General features: G+C 41.6%; 1 protein-coding gene across 1 annotated transcript; it reads left to right on the top strand.

Annotated features, from left to right (window-relative positions):
* Window positions 1-219: 219 nt before the first annotated feature.
* On the top strand, window positions 220-11,314 carry lmod1b (leiomodin 1b (smooth muscle)). Its single transcript, XM_080423518.1, has 5 exons — window positions 220-772; window positions 2,566-4,308; window positions 6,453-6,728; window positions 8,616-10,070; window positions 10,170-11,314. Exons 1-5 carry the CDS (start codon window positions 485-487, stop codon window positions 10,194-10,196), a joined length of 3,789 nt encoding a protein of 1,262 aa, XP_080279644.1. The 5' UTR covers window positions 220-484; the 3' UTR covers window positions 10,197-11,314.
* The last annotated feature ends 4,544 nt before the right edge of the window (window positions 11,315-15,858 follow it).

Below are 15,858 nucleotides of genomic sequence, written 5' to 3'. Positions count from 1 at the left end.
CAACTGGTCCCAAGAAAATAATGTGATTTGTGGAATAGGAAGTCTCACTGTGTAATACCACTCTCTGGCGTCTGTGTAAACTTCAGCCCTTCCCATTGCCTTTAAAGGACTGTAGACCCTGAACTAAATATGGACATGCACTTTCACAGGATTTTAAAGAATGTCCCAGACTCACAGTCCACATTGATGATGTGAGACTAGTGCAGTCCGTCACTGGTACCCCTAACACAAGGTAGCCCTGTGAGCCCAGCCTCTTGGTGCCAGGATTGATGCCTCCGGTGGCTTTTTGGTGAGCAGGACAGGACAGAAGGACACCATCCGCTTTGGCCTATATGGGAATATTCCTCAGCTTGCACCAAGAGGGAGAGAGATAACACAAATTTCTAATTAAAAAGGGGGAATTTACAACCCCTACCGCAGAAATCCAATTTCTATTATTTTCCCCCTACGGGTGTCATCTTTACCATAGCTTTTAAAGACGACCATGTCCAGGAGGAAGGTGAGGGGCTTGACCCGTACGGGTCGCCAGGTGAGCGAGGACCCAGACCTGGACAACCTGCTGTCAAATCTCTCCCCCGAGGAAGTGGAGGAGTTGGAACAGGACATGCTGAAAGTCCCAGACCTTGACCAGAAGGATGGAATCATCCTCGCACAGGGAGAGAGCCTGTCCACGCAGCCGCCTGCAGCCAACAATGTCCAAGACACTAGACTGGGTACTCGTCGAGATAGTGACCCCAAAGGGTGGCACAGTCAGAGGGAACAGTCATTTGAGGTATGGTTTCAACATCGCCACTAAACACTAACACCTCTCACACCTTTTGTAAGCAAATGTGTTAATGTTACCTCATAGGACATAAATACAAGGAGAAGCATTTTAATTTGCTAAATGCATGGACTATTACTTTTTATGAACACCACACTTGCCATTGTTTATATGCAGAGCTCTCACAGTAGTCATTTGTAATTTGAATTTATTAAGACAATGTATGTAATTGTTTGCTTTTATCGATTGATTGATTGATTGATTGATGCAGTACTACACAACATCCAGTCTCCCAAGATATTCCAATGATAACTTTCATGTGATATACATCTGCCAACTAGACCTCATGCACACTGAGCCCATCGGCTCATATAGTGGTCCACCACAGTTCGTGTCTGTGCCAGGAAAAACAAGGCTTACTTGCAGCCTTTTCACATCCTTATTCATTCTCTCACAAGAGGAGAAACAGCCTCTCACAAACACACAGGGTATTATTTTGGCATCCTAATATCGCATTATACAATATTTTTCAAATCGAGAGCCATCCCTGGTACAAGTTTGATTGCAGAAGGGTTTTAGCAGTTTGCTGCGGGATAGTGTTTAAAGGAAAGGCACTTTCAGTCGATCGCGCTGAGGTCCTATGGAGCTTCTTAATCCCAGCCTGATGGAATTCCTTGGTTGATTGCTCCCACGCTTACTGCCTTTTAAGGATACATCTGCCAGGACCCTGGCCTTCCACAGCAAAACAGATGGAGGGCTCACAAATCAAACACTTAGCTATATTCTCTGCAAATATATCCCTGCACTATACACTGTTTCCCTGACCGTTTACTTACTGTAAACACATATAGTATATCTTGTCTAGTGGATTCAGTAAGTAAGCGGTGTTTACAGTAAGCATAAGATAGGGAGCCTTTCATTGTATACATGTGCGGGTTGGGCTTTATATATCACATGGGTTATGTCATCGTGATTTCTGTAGATGTCTGAGAGAGCAGGTTTTGTTTTATTTGACTTTGATGGCTTGGGAAATTCATTGATGAGATTGTTATGCTGAGCATGGAGTGGTCCCATTTAATTCTGCAGTGCCTGACTACCTGCTATGTAGGTTTTTTTTCTTCCCCAAATTAAATAATATAATTTCTTTGCATCAAGTGCTCACTTTCATGGTGCTTTTACTGGTGCTTTGACCACATAATCGTCACATCCCTGGTTTCTACAGTTGGAGGCCCTTGGGGCCAGTGGTGGAAAGTACTCAAGTAATTCTTAGGTATTTTTACTTTACTGGAGTATTTCCAGTGTTCAGTACTTTTACTTCTACTCCACTACATCTCAGAGACAAATATTGTACTTTTACTCCACTACAATTATTTGAAAACTTTAGTTACTTTGTAGATTTTTATTATTATTACTAAATATTCATTACCCACTTCAGCCCTATATACATTTCGGCCATTTGAAAATAGCCGATCTACAAGCTCACAATGCGTTGCAATGCGACACATTTTGTGAGCTTGTAGATCTGCTATTTTCAAAAGATTTTTATACATTTGAAAACTTTTGAAATGGTACATTCTGCAGACTGAGTACTTTCTGCAGTATTGATACTTTTACTTCAGTAAAGAAATTTAATACTTTTTCCACCACTGCTTGTGCTTGTGGCCAATACCCCACCTTGTCCCAAGTGCTTGATTTTCCTGTCCTGTGAGAGTAAAGCATAAATGCAAAAAAAAAAAAAACAATAACAACAATAATGTTTAGAAAAAGTGCTAATATATTCCAATATTCCTTTTGTCCTGCAGGGTGAGCCAAAGAGGGAGACCAGGAAGCAGGAGTACCTGAGGAAGATGGGCTTGAGTCAGGAGGGAGATGATCACAAGAAAGGAGCACTACAGAGACAAGCTAGTGTTGCAAGTGAACAGGAGAACAGACTGGAGGAAAGAAACAACAAAGGACCTGACAGCTCCAAAGAGGAGAGAGCTGGTCTTTCCAGATATAGGAAGTGGGGGAGCAGAGATGGTGACATAAAAGAGGGGACCAAAGTAAAAGACAAATGTGAGGACAGCAAGCTGAATGATAAGCAAGAAAGCAGGGAGAGCACAGGTAACAAGACAAGAGACATGATCTCCAAGTTACAAGAGAAGAAGGTTGACAGCAGGGAGAAGGAGAGAAAAGAAGACAGCAGGAAAAGTTATGACAGCAAGACCAAAGATATTATCTCCAAGCTACGAGAAAAAAGCGAAAAGGAGGGAGGCAAGGAGAAGGACAGGAAAGAAGACATCAGGACACAGGGTCTTGTCTCCAAGATGGTGGGGAAACAGAGCAAGGCTCAAGAAGGTCAGGATCAAGAGAGTAAATTAGAAGAAAAGAAGGCTAAAGGGGAGGAGAAGAAAGATGTAGACAAGGAGAAGCCAGATGGGAAACTTGAGCGACAGAGGTCAGAGAAAGGAGATGGTGATGTGCATGTGAGAGACAACAAGGCAGAAGAAATAAAAGCAAATGAAGAGGAAGTAAAACATAACGACCACGTGAAAGAGGAGGACACTAAGAGCGGTGAAGAGAAGAGAGCAGAACAGAAAAACCGAAAACCGGACAGTAAGGGAAACGTCACAAATGACGAAGGGTCAAAGCCCAACAAGGCAGGGGAATCCAAGTATGTGGGCAACTGTATTGATGGAAAGAACTCCAATAGCAAGACAAAAGAGGAAGAGGTGGAGGACGAAGACTCCAGCATGTTTGATGAGCTGATGGAGCAGGTTCGGAGCAACGACCCGTCCCTCAGCGAACTCAATGTCAACAACTCAGAGGTCATTAAGGTCAAAACCCTCATTCAGTTTGCAGAGGTCTTGCACAGCAACACCCACGTTAAGACGTTTGCCTTGGCCAACTGTCGGGCTGATGACCATGTGGCGTACGCCATAGCAGGCACCCTGCGCAATAACAAGACCATCACCAGCGTCAACCTGGACTCTAACCATCTCACCGGGAAGGGCATCCTGTCCCTCATCCAAGCACTGCAGTACAACGCCACCCTCACCGAGCTGCGCTTCCATAACCAGCGTCACATCTGCGGTGGCAAGACAGAGATGGAGATGACCAAAATTCTTAAGGACAACACCACCCTGATTAAGCTGGGTTACCACTTTGAATTGGCCGGACCCAGGATGACCATGACCAACATCCTGAGCCGCAACATGGACCGCCAGAGACAGAAGCGTCTGCTGGAACAGAAGCAAGCGCAGGCCAACGGTGAGAAGAAAGGGACACTGGACGTTCCCAAGAGCTTTGGCAGCGGCTCTCTGAGAGGCTCACCCAGGGCTTCCCCCAAACCCTCCCCCATGGCCTCGCCCATGCCATCGCCAAAACTGAAGCGGGTGTCTGGGGGCCTGGTCCCTCCTCCACCACCTCCTCCACCTGGAGGCGGACCACCCCCTCCTCCTCCTCCACCTCCTCCCATGGATAACAAAGGACCAGCCTCCAGCGAGAGCTCAAGGGACCAACTGCTTTCCTCCATCAGGGGGAGCACTAAGCACCACCTCAAGAAGGTAATGGATATAAGATAAATTTATATATAGGATGATTAAGTATATCTGCAGTATACTCTCATACATACAGTACTTTATATTCCTGTTCATATCTATATCTTCAACAGGTTCCTGTGCCAAAGTGGTTGCAGTAATAGTGCCATTGGAATGGAGGGCGAAACAGGAGAGAGGGAAAGAACAGCCACCTCACCACAGGTCTACAGAGGATTAACAAACCCTATAATGTATATCCCAATGTGCTGTTCTTAAACACTGTCACAGCGCCATGTGGTGACATAGACAGATTAAGGGGAAGCAAAAAGTGAAACACACACAATGTCCATTGGTTGGATGCGTGGCCCTCACTATGATTTCTCCCCTAAAACACTGGACCAAAAGGAGATTGTGGAGAATGAGTGATGCAGGGGGCTTCTGATAGCCAACTGCAGAAAAGGCCATGAGTTTTTCGTGGTTGTTTGTCTTCATTTCTTTTGACACATAGCCTGTTATTTGCACTAGATTATATGAAGCGGTTCATGTGATGTCAGCTTGTGTATGTGGTTGAATGTGAGTGTGGTTGGAGTGCATGCCACAGTGAGCTTAGTAGAGGTTCAAATAACTATAAATGCTTATATACAAATCTAGCATTGATATATTGAACAATAATTTGACCAGTTATTTATTTGTGGAGAGAGAATCAACTTTATTTTGTCATTTGGAATGTTAGATGAACAGGGGAAATCTGAAATGACACAAATATCAGGGAATTAATACAAATGGGGTGTCAACTTCATAAATTCACACTGTGTGGATAAGTAGAAGAAAAATAAATTAGTGATTAAAGTCAAATTATAATATGTGTGTCTCGTTGCCAAATCTCAAGACAATCTCAGGCAAAGTTCAACACATTGGAAAGTTTATTTATCTGTTTATTTGTGCTTCTGACCAACTCTATAAGTGTGTTAATGAAAATGACATTGGTTGCAATTTAACTCTTCCTAGATAAGGCCTTTTGTCTATTGTCAAATTAATGGATGGTATGATATTGTAATATAAACTCAGTGAAACATTTTATAACATAAAAAGTTTAACTTTGGAACAAAACATAAAATGGTCTGCTGTCTTTTGCTGTTTCCTCATACGACATTGGAAAACAGAGCCATCCTGCGTTTACGTTATTTTGACCACTAGATGTCCATAAATTGTCACTTCTAAAGAGAGCCAGGTGTGTTACGTTTATTTAGCAGATGATGTATGAGTGCACTGCAGGCGTTTCATAGCAATATATCACCATCACATTGCTTCTGAAACTCTGTTTAAAACACCAGCATTTGTTAACAAATTATTTATTTTCCACAATCTCATGGGCCTATTGACACTACTTATAGTTCCTGTGTAACATAATGTTATTCTATCTTGCCTTGTACATTCCACAAATGTTGGGAATATGTTTGTTCGATTGATTGAATACTTTATTAGACAAAAATGTAGACATAGCGAGGTACAGTCAGACAATTATGAACGGATAACACGAAAAAGTCTGGGGGACTTGTTTCCATTGTGGTCGAGGATATTAATTAAATAGGAAACACTCCTAATGACAGCTGACCTATCTGTCTTGGCAGTAAATTTAGAATTCTTAACTGTTGCTGTTGACAGAGACATTATCAATTAAATAATTGCCAACTGGTCCCAAGAAAATAACAATATGATTTGTGGAATAGGAAGTCTCACTGTGTATTAATACCAGTCTCTGGCATCTGTGTAAACCTCAGCCCTTCCCATTGCCTTTAAAGGACTGTAGACCCTGAACTAAATATGGACATGCACTTTCACCAGGATTTCAAAGAGTCCCAGACTCACAGTCCAATTTGATCATTCATGTGAGACTATTGCAGTCCATCACTGGTACCCCTAACACAAGGTAGCCCTGTGAACCCAGCCTCTTGGTGCCAGGATTGATGCCTCCGATGGCTTTTTGGGGAGCAGGACAGCAGGACGCCATCTGCTTTGGCCTATGGGAATATTCCTCAGCTTGCTCCAGGAGAGAGAGGGAGAGAGATAACACAATTTTAATTAAAAGTGGGAATTTACAACCACCACCACTACCGCAGAAATCCAGTTTTATTTTCTCCCACGGGTGTCACCTTTACCATAGCTTTTAGGCAACCATGCCCAGGCCTACTATGGCCACACAGGTGAGCGAGGACCCAGACCTGGACAGCCTACTGTCCAACCTCTCCCCAGTGGAAATGGAGGAGTTGGAAAAGGACATGATGAAAATCCCAGACCTTGACCTGGAGGGTGGAATGATCCTCGTACAGAGAGAGAGCCTGTCCACGCAGCCGCCTGCAGCCAACAATGCCCAACACTCCAGACTGTGTACTCATCGAGAGACTGATCCTAAAAGGTTGCACAGTCAGAGGAAACAGTCATTTGAGGTAAACACCACTAAACATCACCACTAAACCCTTACACTTTTCACACCCTTTGTTAGTATAATGTGTTCATGTTGGCTCAAAGGAGATTAATACATGGGGGAAACCTTTCCTTTGCCTCTATACATGATTATTAATTTGAAGACCCCATTGTATTTGTTACTTTCTATTGTCTAAATGCAGAGCTCTTATTTTGTATTAGTCTATAAAAGTATCCATAAACAAATGACAATTTATGCGAATGTTTGCTTATATCGATTGACTGATGCAGTACCACAAAACATCCTGTGTCCCCAGATATTCTAATGATACCTTTCATTAGATTTTTTTGTTAGTTGCTATCTGCCAACTGAACCTCATGCACACTGAGTCCATCAGCTCATAAATAGTGGCCCACCACAGTTAGCGTCTGTGCCAGGAAAAACATTGTCCCCCCAAGGCATACTTGCAGCCTTTTCACATCCTTATTCAATCTTTCTCAAGAGGCGAAACAGCCTCTAAGAAACACACAGGGTACTATTTTGCCATCCTAATATCACATTATAAAAGATTTTACAGATCGAGAGCCATCCCTGGTACAGGTTTGATTGCGGAGGGGCTCTAGCAGTTTGCTGCTGGCTGGTGTTTAAAAGAAAGGCACTTCAGTCAATAGAGACGCAGTCTTCGCAGCTTCTTAATCCCAGCCTGATGGAATTCCTTGGTTGATTGCTCCTACGCTCACTGCCTTTTAAGGATACATCTGCCTGGACCCTGGCCTTGCACAGCAAAACAGATGGAGAGCATACAAAACACTTAGCTAGCTACTCTCTGCAAATATATCCCTGCACTATAAAATGTTTCCCAGTCAGTTTACTTACTGTAAAAACATATAGAATATAATGTCTAGTGTGTTACAGTTACCATAAGCAGTGTTCACATTAAGCATAATAGGGAGCCTTTTTCATTGTACATATGCATGTGCAGGTCCAGGTCAGGCATTATCATAGGTTATGCCATCCTGATATCTGTAGATGTCTAAGAGAGCAGATTTTCTTTTATTATAAAAGGAATATGTTGATGACACGAGAAATTCATGGGTGACATTTTCATGCTGAGCAGGAGTGGCCCATTTTCCCCCATTAAATTAACGTCCCATTTATGTTCTGCAGTGCCTGACAAGGCTTGGTTTATAGTATACAGTTACTGGTAATTGACTATTGTTTTGACCAGATAATCATCATGTCCCTGTCCCAAGCCATTGATTTTTCTGTCCTGCTGTAACACATACTGTGAATGCCTAGGCTGGGTGGCCTATCCAAGGACGGATTATGGATTGAGCCAATAGTACCCAGGGCCCCTGGGCCATGAGAATGAATTTACTTAAATGTAAACATATGAATATATTTTAATTAATTTAAATAGACTTTAGGTTCACACTATAAATATGTGGACCCTCACCTTACAGTACACGTCTCCTGCTCCTATATAGCCATCTAACAGGACAAATGTCTGACTAACAGAGCTTTATTTTTAAGATTTTGTATTTTATATATATTTTTTAAATACAAATAAATATCATGTAAATAATGCAGGTTGTAGACTGTAAATCCTGTACAATGAGCCTTACAACTCAAGGAGTGTGTTTGCGTGCCCGCCCGATTGCCTATTCTGGGTAGCGCTGGGGGGGCTAAAAGATCATTGGCCCAAGGGATGTCAGACGTTTATTATGTTAGTTTAATGTGAAGTTAGGTTTAGGCATAGTTTTTGTGTGGTTATGGTTAGGCTTAAGGTTAGGTTTAGGCATAGTTTTTTTGGTGAGGTTAATGCTTAGGGTTGGGCTTAGTTATAATGTCTGCCATTGGACTTCAGCAAAAACTCTGAATTTATTACAATATTCCTTTTGTCTTGCAGGGTGAGCCAAAGAGGGAGACCCGGAAGCAGGAGTACCTGAGGAAGATGGGCTTGAGTCAGGAGGGAGATGATCACAAGAAAGGAGCACTACAGAGACAAGCTAGTGTTGCAAGTGAACAGGAGAACAGACTGGAGGAAAGAAACAACAAAGGGCCTGACAGCTCCAAAGAGGAGCGAGCTGGTCTTTCCAGTAGATATAGGAAGTGGGAGAGCAGAGATAGTGAAATAAAAGAGGAGACCAAAGTAAAAGAAAATTACGAGGACAGCAAGCTAAAGGATAAGCAAGAAAACAGGGAGAGCACAGGTAACAAGACAAGAGACATGATTTCCAAGATACAAGAGAAGAAGGATGACAGCAGGGAGAAGGAGAGAAAGGAAGACAGGAAAAGAGATGACAACAAGACCAAAGATGTTATCTCCAAGCTACGAGAGAAAGGCAAAAAGGAGGGAGGCAAGGAGAAGGACAGGAAAGAAGACATCAGGACAAAAAATCTAAAAGAGGACAGTAATGGAAATGTCACAAACAATGAAGGGTCAAAGCCCAACAAGGTGAAGGAATCTGAGTATGCGGGCAGCTGTATTGATGGAAAGAACTCCAATAGCAAGACAAAAGAGGAAGAGGTGGAGGACGAAGACTCCAGCATGTTTGATGAGCTGATGGAGCAGGTTCGGAGCAACGACCCGTCCCTCAGCGAACTCAATGTCAACAACTCAGAGGTCATTAAGGTCAAAACCCTCATTCAGTTTGCTGAGGTCTTGCACAGCAACACCCACGTTAAGACGTTTGCCCTGGCCAACTGTCGTGCTGATGACCACGTGGCGTACGCCATAGCAGGCACCCTGCGCAATAACAAGACCATCACCAGTGTCAACCTGGACTCTAACCATCTCACCGGGAAGGGCATCCTGTCCCTCATCCAAGCACTGCAGTACAACGCCACCCTCACCGAGCTGCGCTTCCATAACCAGCGTCACATCTGCGGTGGCAAGACAGAGATGGAGATGACCAAAATTCTTAAGGACAACACCACCCTGATTAAGCTGGGTTACCACTTTGAATTGGCCGGGCCCAGGATGACCATGACCAACATCCTGAGCCGCAACATGGACCGCCAGAGACAGAAGCGTCTGCTGGAACAGAAGCAAGCGCAGGCCAACGGGGAGAAGAAGGGGACACTGGACGTTCCCAAGAGCTGCGGCATTGGCTCTCTGAGAGGCTCACCCAGGGCTTCCCCCAAACCCTCCCCCATGGCCTCACCCATGCCATCGCCAAAACTGAAGCGGGTGTCTGGGGGCCTGGTCCCTCCACCACCTCCTCCTCCACCTGGAGGCGGACCTCCTCCTCCTCCTCCTCCACCTCCTCCCATGGATAACAAAGGACCTGCCTCCAGCGAGAGCTCAAGGGACCAACTGCTTTCCTCCATCAGGGGGAGCACTAAGCACCAACTCAAGAAGGTAATGGATATAAGATAAATTGGATGATTAAGTATATCTGCAGTATATTCTCACACATACAGAACTTTGTATTCCTGTTCATATCTATATCTTCAACAGGTTCCTGTGCCAAAGTGGTTGCAGTAATAGTGCCATTGGAATGGAGAGCGAAACAGGAGACAGGTAGAGAATAGACATCTCACCCCAGGTTTACATAAGGGATAACAAACCCCTCAATGTATCCCCATGTGCAGTTCTTAAACACTGTCTGTCACGGAGCCATGTGGTGACATAGACCGATTAAAGGGCAGGAAACAGTGAGTCAATTAGCTGGATGAGTGGCCCTTACTATCATTTATCCCTTCAAACACTGGACCAAAAGGACATTGTGGAGAATGTGTGATGCAGGGGGCCTGTGATAGCAAACTTCAGAACGTGCCATGAGTTTTCTTTTGTGGTTGTTTGTCTTCATTTTATTTAGACGCTCAGCCTGTTATTTGCACTAGATTATATGAAGCGATTCATCATGTGATGTCAGCTTGTGTATGTGGTTGAATGTGAGCGTGGTTAGAGTGCGCAGTGAGCTTATAAGAGGTTTGAATAACTATAAATTCTTGTATAAAAATCTAGCCTTGATTTATTGAACAATAATTTGACCGGTTATTTATTTGTGGACATAGAATCCACTTTATTTTGACATTTAGAATTCTGCATAAACTGTGGAAATCTAAGGATATAGATATCAGGGAATGAATAAAAGTGGGCTGTCAACTTTAGAAATTCACACTGTGTGGTTAAGCAGAGGGAAAAGAAACGAGTGAAACAAGTTAGTTGTTAGTTGCAAAGTGTGTGTCTCATTGCCAAATCTCAAGACAATCTCAGGCAAGAGCTTACACACATTGATAACACACATTGGAAAGCAGCCGAATGAAATCCTGGTCTATTATGAAAGACTGTAATATGGAAGCTGCCAGAAGGAAGGAATGGCTGGCCTTTAGTATCTTATAGCTGATATTCTGTATTATTCTAGGCTGGATGTTTGAATATCTTAGATACCCTTACATAATAAATCTACAAGCCTTATCGTTGGGGATTTTTAAAGTAACTAATGGCTTCTATCAGTAATATACAACTTTTTTGTTGACTTATTCCATACTTTGAAATGAATGTAATTTCTAAAGCACTCTAATGTGATAGGATTTTCCAAGTGGCACTCTGCTGATGACTGTTATGTAATATGTAATGAAGGGTTATTTGTCATATTTGATTACATTACAGCAGTGGTTCTCAAACTGTGGGTCCTGTTTTGTTTAGTTTTTTTAGGTTTTTTTTTGTGGGGGGGGGGGGGGGGGAGTCCCCAGATGACAATAAAGTGACAATTTAAGACCTTTTTAATACCTACAAAAAACTGAAATTAAATGAAAAGAGACCATTACTGCATCAAAAGTAATCAACAAACTATACTATAAAAACTGGTCAAATAATATGAAAATTAGGCAAACATTTTCCATCTGTGGAACCGAGTCAAACTAAATGTAATGCCTCAACTCCTACAATTCCAAGTTGCTTGTCAGGTGGGGGGTCCCCAGTTCAAATATGATTATTTTGGGGGGTCACGGCCTGAAAAGGTTGAGGACCACTGCCTTACAGAGCCTGTATGTCTTCAATAAAAAGTACGTTCACATTGGCAAGTCACAACTGTAATGCTGTAAGCTTAAATTAAACAATGTCACAAGTGATAATATATCTATGCACAACTATGTACAATTATGGGATGTGTCTAACAGCAAAATCTATACATTGTTGGACTTATCCATCACTGTGTTAACTAGGTGTTTTCCTTTTTCACTGAGCTTTCAATCAAAGCCAATGGCTTTTATTCGCATTCTACAACATACTGTAGCTACCTTGTATATCATCTATTTGTTGCTGCAACTGCTGAGTGCAGTAGTGCAGGCCCTCAATACATACTCAATTCGTATCGTATTTATAATTAAGAATATGACAATATGATGTGATCATGCATGAAAGCCATACCTCTCTAGCTTTAGAGCTGTTTTACACTACTTGTGAATCATTATAATTTCATATAATCACGTTGCATCAGTACAAAAATACACAACATTTGCAATTTTTTAATATTCCTTTAAATATTTTTTCATTATATCTCTACTCTGACATTCAATACTGAGTGCAACTTCAAAAATACTATTATATTGTAGAACCTCATGGGGAGAAGATAATTATGAGGCATTACTGAACAAAATGTAATATTGATAGAAATAAATGTATTTACAATTGCTGAGCACAGAAGTACACAGTGAAGATGAATGCATTGTATTATTGGTGTAAGTGTTGGCCTGACTTCACTACACTAAATGAGCTGTAACCTTATAATCTGGCGGTGTGTAATGTACAGGATTGCTCCATCATCACACATGTAGCTCTCCTCCAGCAGCTAGTCCTCCATAGCAGCCGGGAGTTTAGTAACTGTCTGCTGCTGCTGTCAAAGCACTGACCCTCTCCTTCACTCCACAAGAATGGCCCTCATGCAGAGAAGCTGCCAGCCAACCAGCAAACCATCCAACCATCCAGCATACTGGGGATTCAAAGAGACAGAGAGAAAGAGAGTGGGAGAGAGAGAGAGAGAGAGAGAGAGAGAGAGAGAGAGAGAGAGAGAGAGAGAGAGAGAGAGAGAGAAGAACACTCAACAGTTCAGTTTATATATCTATTGCTCTGCCTCAGCCTCTGCGTCCATGAAATGCCTATATTTGGTCATTTCTCCATGTTGACTTGATCTGCAGTTCATTCCTTCCCCGTTCCTAATAATGGGCTGTGCTCCAGTGGTCTGTCTTTCGGCTACAGCTCCTCTGACCAACAGTACTGAACCCAGGAGGAGGAAAAAAGGGGAAGGAATTTGATAATGGCGAGGTTATCAGTTTGTTAGATCAATTCTTAGAGCAAACAAAAAACATGTTGGGAACAACACACTAAAGCAATCATACAACTATGTATGCCTAATCTGTAATTGTATTATAGTGGATGGAATCTAGTGAATCTATATATCAATGTTAACTCCTTCCTGCAGAGATAATAAAGAAATTACATTAAAAAAAAAAACACTAGCCAGAAGGTAATCCAATGAGAGAATGTATAAGAATGTATAATCAGAGCATAAGTTTTCTTTCTCCCCACCTACAGTATACTGTAGAATTCTGTACTTCAGTGTGGATCTCAAATATTTTCATGTCAAGGACCCTCGAAACTGCGGACCGGCGGACCCCCATCTGAAAACATTTTGCTGTCATGATTTATGACCTTCATCTGCTTGACCCAGTACACAATTCAATTCAATTCAATTCAAAGGGCTTTATTGGCATGAGAAAACATACGTTTACATTGCCAAAGCAGAAAGCACAATACAACAATACAGCAATACAATCAAAACAAAAAATATGTACATTTGAAAGTCAGAATCTTCACTAGATCAATTTCTATGTACCAAGATCACTGGGTGCAGGTATAGTGCAGGAATATACACAATGATTAGTCTTTAGGATGGTTGTGTTCCGTTTGATATCCTTCTCCTATCACAGCAACTCACGAATATTGCTGCTGTGTTTGCACATTGTTTTTTGGTTTTATGTTAGTAAAATTAAATAAATAAGCTCGAGGTAATAGACTTTAGGCAATATATTCTTCACAGATTATTTTGGTTTTCATAGTGTTTGTATAGCTGTAGTATACAACCCTCGTAGACGTATTTATGATTCTGACGTTTTCAATCTACGAGAGTTGTAGGGTGCACTTCCCATAGTGACTTGGACTTTCTGCACTATGCCCCGTAGACACTCCAAACATTGTACAAAATGAAAATAAAGGCGCTTACCGCTGAGCCCCAAATGTTAACTGGGTCTACGGGGTAGTAGTGTAATGTAATAATCCATATCTTTCAATAAAGAAGTGTTTTAATGCCGTCTGTGGCCGATTCTGTCGGAAGTTCCCAATGGGCGGTAGTGACGGGAAGTGAGGGGGCGCATCCGGTGGAACCCGGAATTACACTAAATGTAAACAGTAAGTAAACGAGGGTGAAAAAATGGCGTTCGGCCACAGACGGCATTAAAACACTTCTTTATTGAAAGATATGGATTATATCATTACACTACTACGGAGCCCCTTAGGGGACATTACTAGGTAGATTGTTTTAAAGGTAGGTACATTATTTTAAGAGCTAGGTAGATTGTTTTAAGGGTAGGTACATTATTTTAAGAGCTGGTGGTTTATGTTTTCTGGTATGGAATTTTTTTTTTTGAGGGATGAGTTTTTTTTTTTGAGGGATGAGTTTTTTTTTTTGAGGGCTGTTTTTTTTTTTGAGGGATGAGTTTTTTTTTTTGAGGGATGAGTTTTTTTTTTTGAGGGATGAGTTTTTTTTTTTGAGGGATGAGTTTTTTTTTGAGGGATGAGTTTTTTTTTTTGAGGGATGAGTTTTTTTTTTTGAGGGATGAGTTTTTTTTTTTGAGGGATGAGTTTTTTTTTTGAGGGATGAGTTTTTTTTTTTGAGGGATGAGTTTTTTTTTTTGAGGGATGAGTTTTTTTTTTTGAGGGATGTTTTTTTTTTTGAGGGATGAGTTTTTTTTTTTGAGGGATGAGTTTTTTTTTTGAGGGATGAGTTTTTTTTTTTGAGGAATGAGTTTTTTTTTTTGAGGGATGTTTTTTTTTTTGAGGGATGAGTTTTTTTTTTTGAGGGATGAGTTTTTTTTTTTGAGGGATGAGTTTTTTTTTTGAGGGATGAGTTTTTTTTTTTGAGGAATGAGTTTTTTTTTTTGAGGGATGAGTTTTTCAAAAGGAGATTTTTTTTTTCAATACAAATTTTTCTTTTTCAATTTTTAGTTAATTTTTAATTTTTTTTCCCAAGTATTGTTTCATCTTCAAAGTTTTTATTTTCAACGGCCGGGGGTCCACAGGGGTCCCCGTGGCGGGGGTGGCGGCCGGGGTTCCACCGAGGTCCCCGTGGACCGGCCAGGGGTCCACGGGGGTCCCCGTGGCGGCCGGGGGTCCACGGGGCTCTCCGTGGCGGCCGGTGCTCAGCTTAGTCTAGGACCTGGCTAAGATATGTATGCACTTAATTTAGGAGAGAATATCTCAACTGTTCTTGGCTAATATGACCCCAGGGAACAACTTAGGAACTTTGACTAATTCTCTATCCGGGACGAAATACCCTATATAATGCCCCCATCTTTCTAATTCATTAACATGCCTCATGCTTCTGCTATTGCAGCTATTGGAGAACTAAAACTAGATAGGCTTATAGAGAGCTTCGCCTATTTATAGAATCACTTCTACCAATTAAAAAAGAATAAAAACATACATGCATGCATGTATACAGTATAACCATATTTAACTACTGCTGGAGCCCATATTATGTGAATGAGATTACAGAATTGAAAAACTACTTTGATCAAAAATAAGTTACTTCTATACTTACTTCCAACTTCTACAAGTGAAAGAGAGGTGATTCACTCTAACAATCATCTTTCTAATTAATTAACATGCTAATCATCGTCTCATCATCTTGGGTCATGTTCTGCTATTGCAGCTATTAAGTACCTCAAATGGCATGTGAATGCACAGAGGTGAGTCGTCTTGGGTCATCTTTCTAATTCATTGACATGCTCAGGTACAGCTGTTGTCATTGAAGTTATTGAAATACATCAAATAGATAGGTCACTTTAACTCCTCATCATCACAACAACCATGTAGCCTACAGAATCATGTTAAGTACATGAAATAACACGTATAGCCTACAAAA

The sequence above is a fragment of the Gymnoscopelus braueri genome (genome assembly GCF_963280865.1).
Source record: "Gymnoscopelus braueri genome assembly, chromosome: 3".
NCBI classification, from domain to species: domain Eukaryota; kingdom Metazoa; phylum Chordata; class Actinopteri; order Myctophiformes; family Myctophidae; genus Gymnoscopelus; species Gymnoscopelus braueri.
The sequence above is the reverse complement of the archived record's forward strand: the minus strand, read 5'-3'. Positions and strand labels throughout refer to the sequence as shown.

What these genes read in the sequence shown, in the direction of transcription:
- lmod1b (XM_080423518.1), top strand. Translation starts at nt 485, where the DNA reads ATGTCCAGGAGGAAGGTGAGGGGCTTGACCCGTACGGGTCGCCAGGTG. An exon ending in CTAAGCACCACCTCAAGAAG is followed by an intron (nt 4,309 to 6,452) that starts GTAATGGATATA and finishes CATAGCTTTTAG; the next exon opens with GCAACCATGCCCAGGCCTAC. An exon ending in CTAAGCACCAACTCAAGAAG is followed by an intron (nt 10,071 to 10,169) that starts GTAATGGATATA and finishes TATCTTCAACAG; the next exon opens with GTTCCTGTGCCAAAGTGGTT.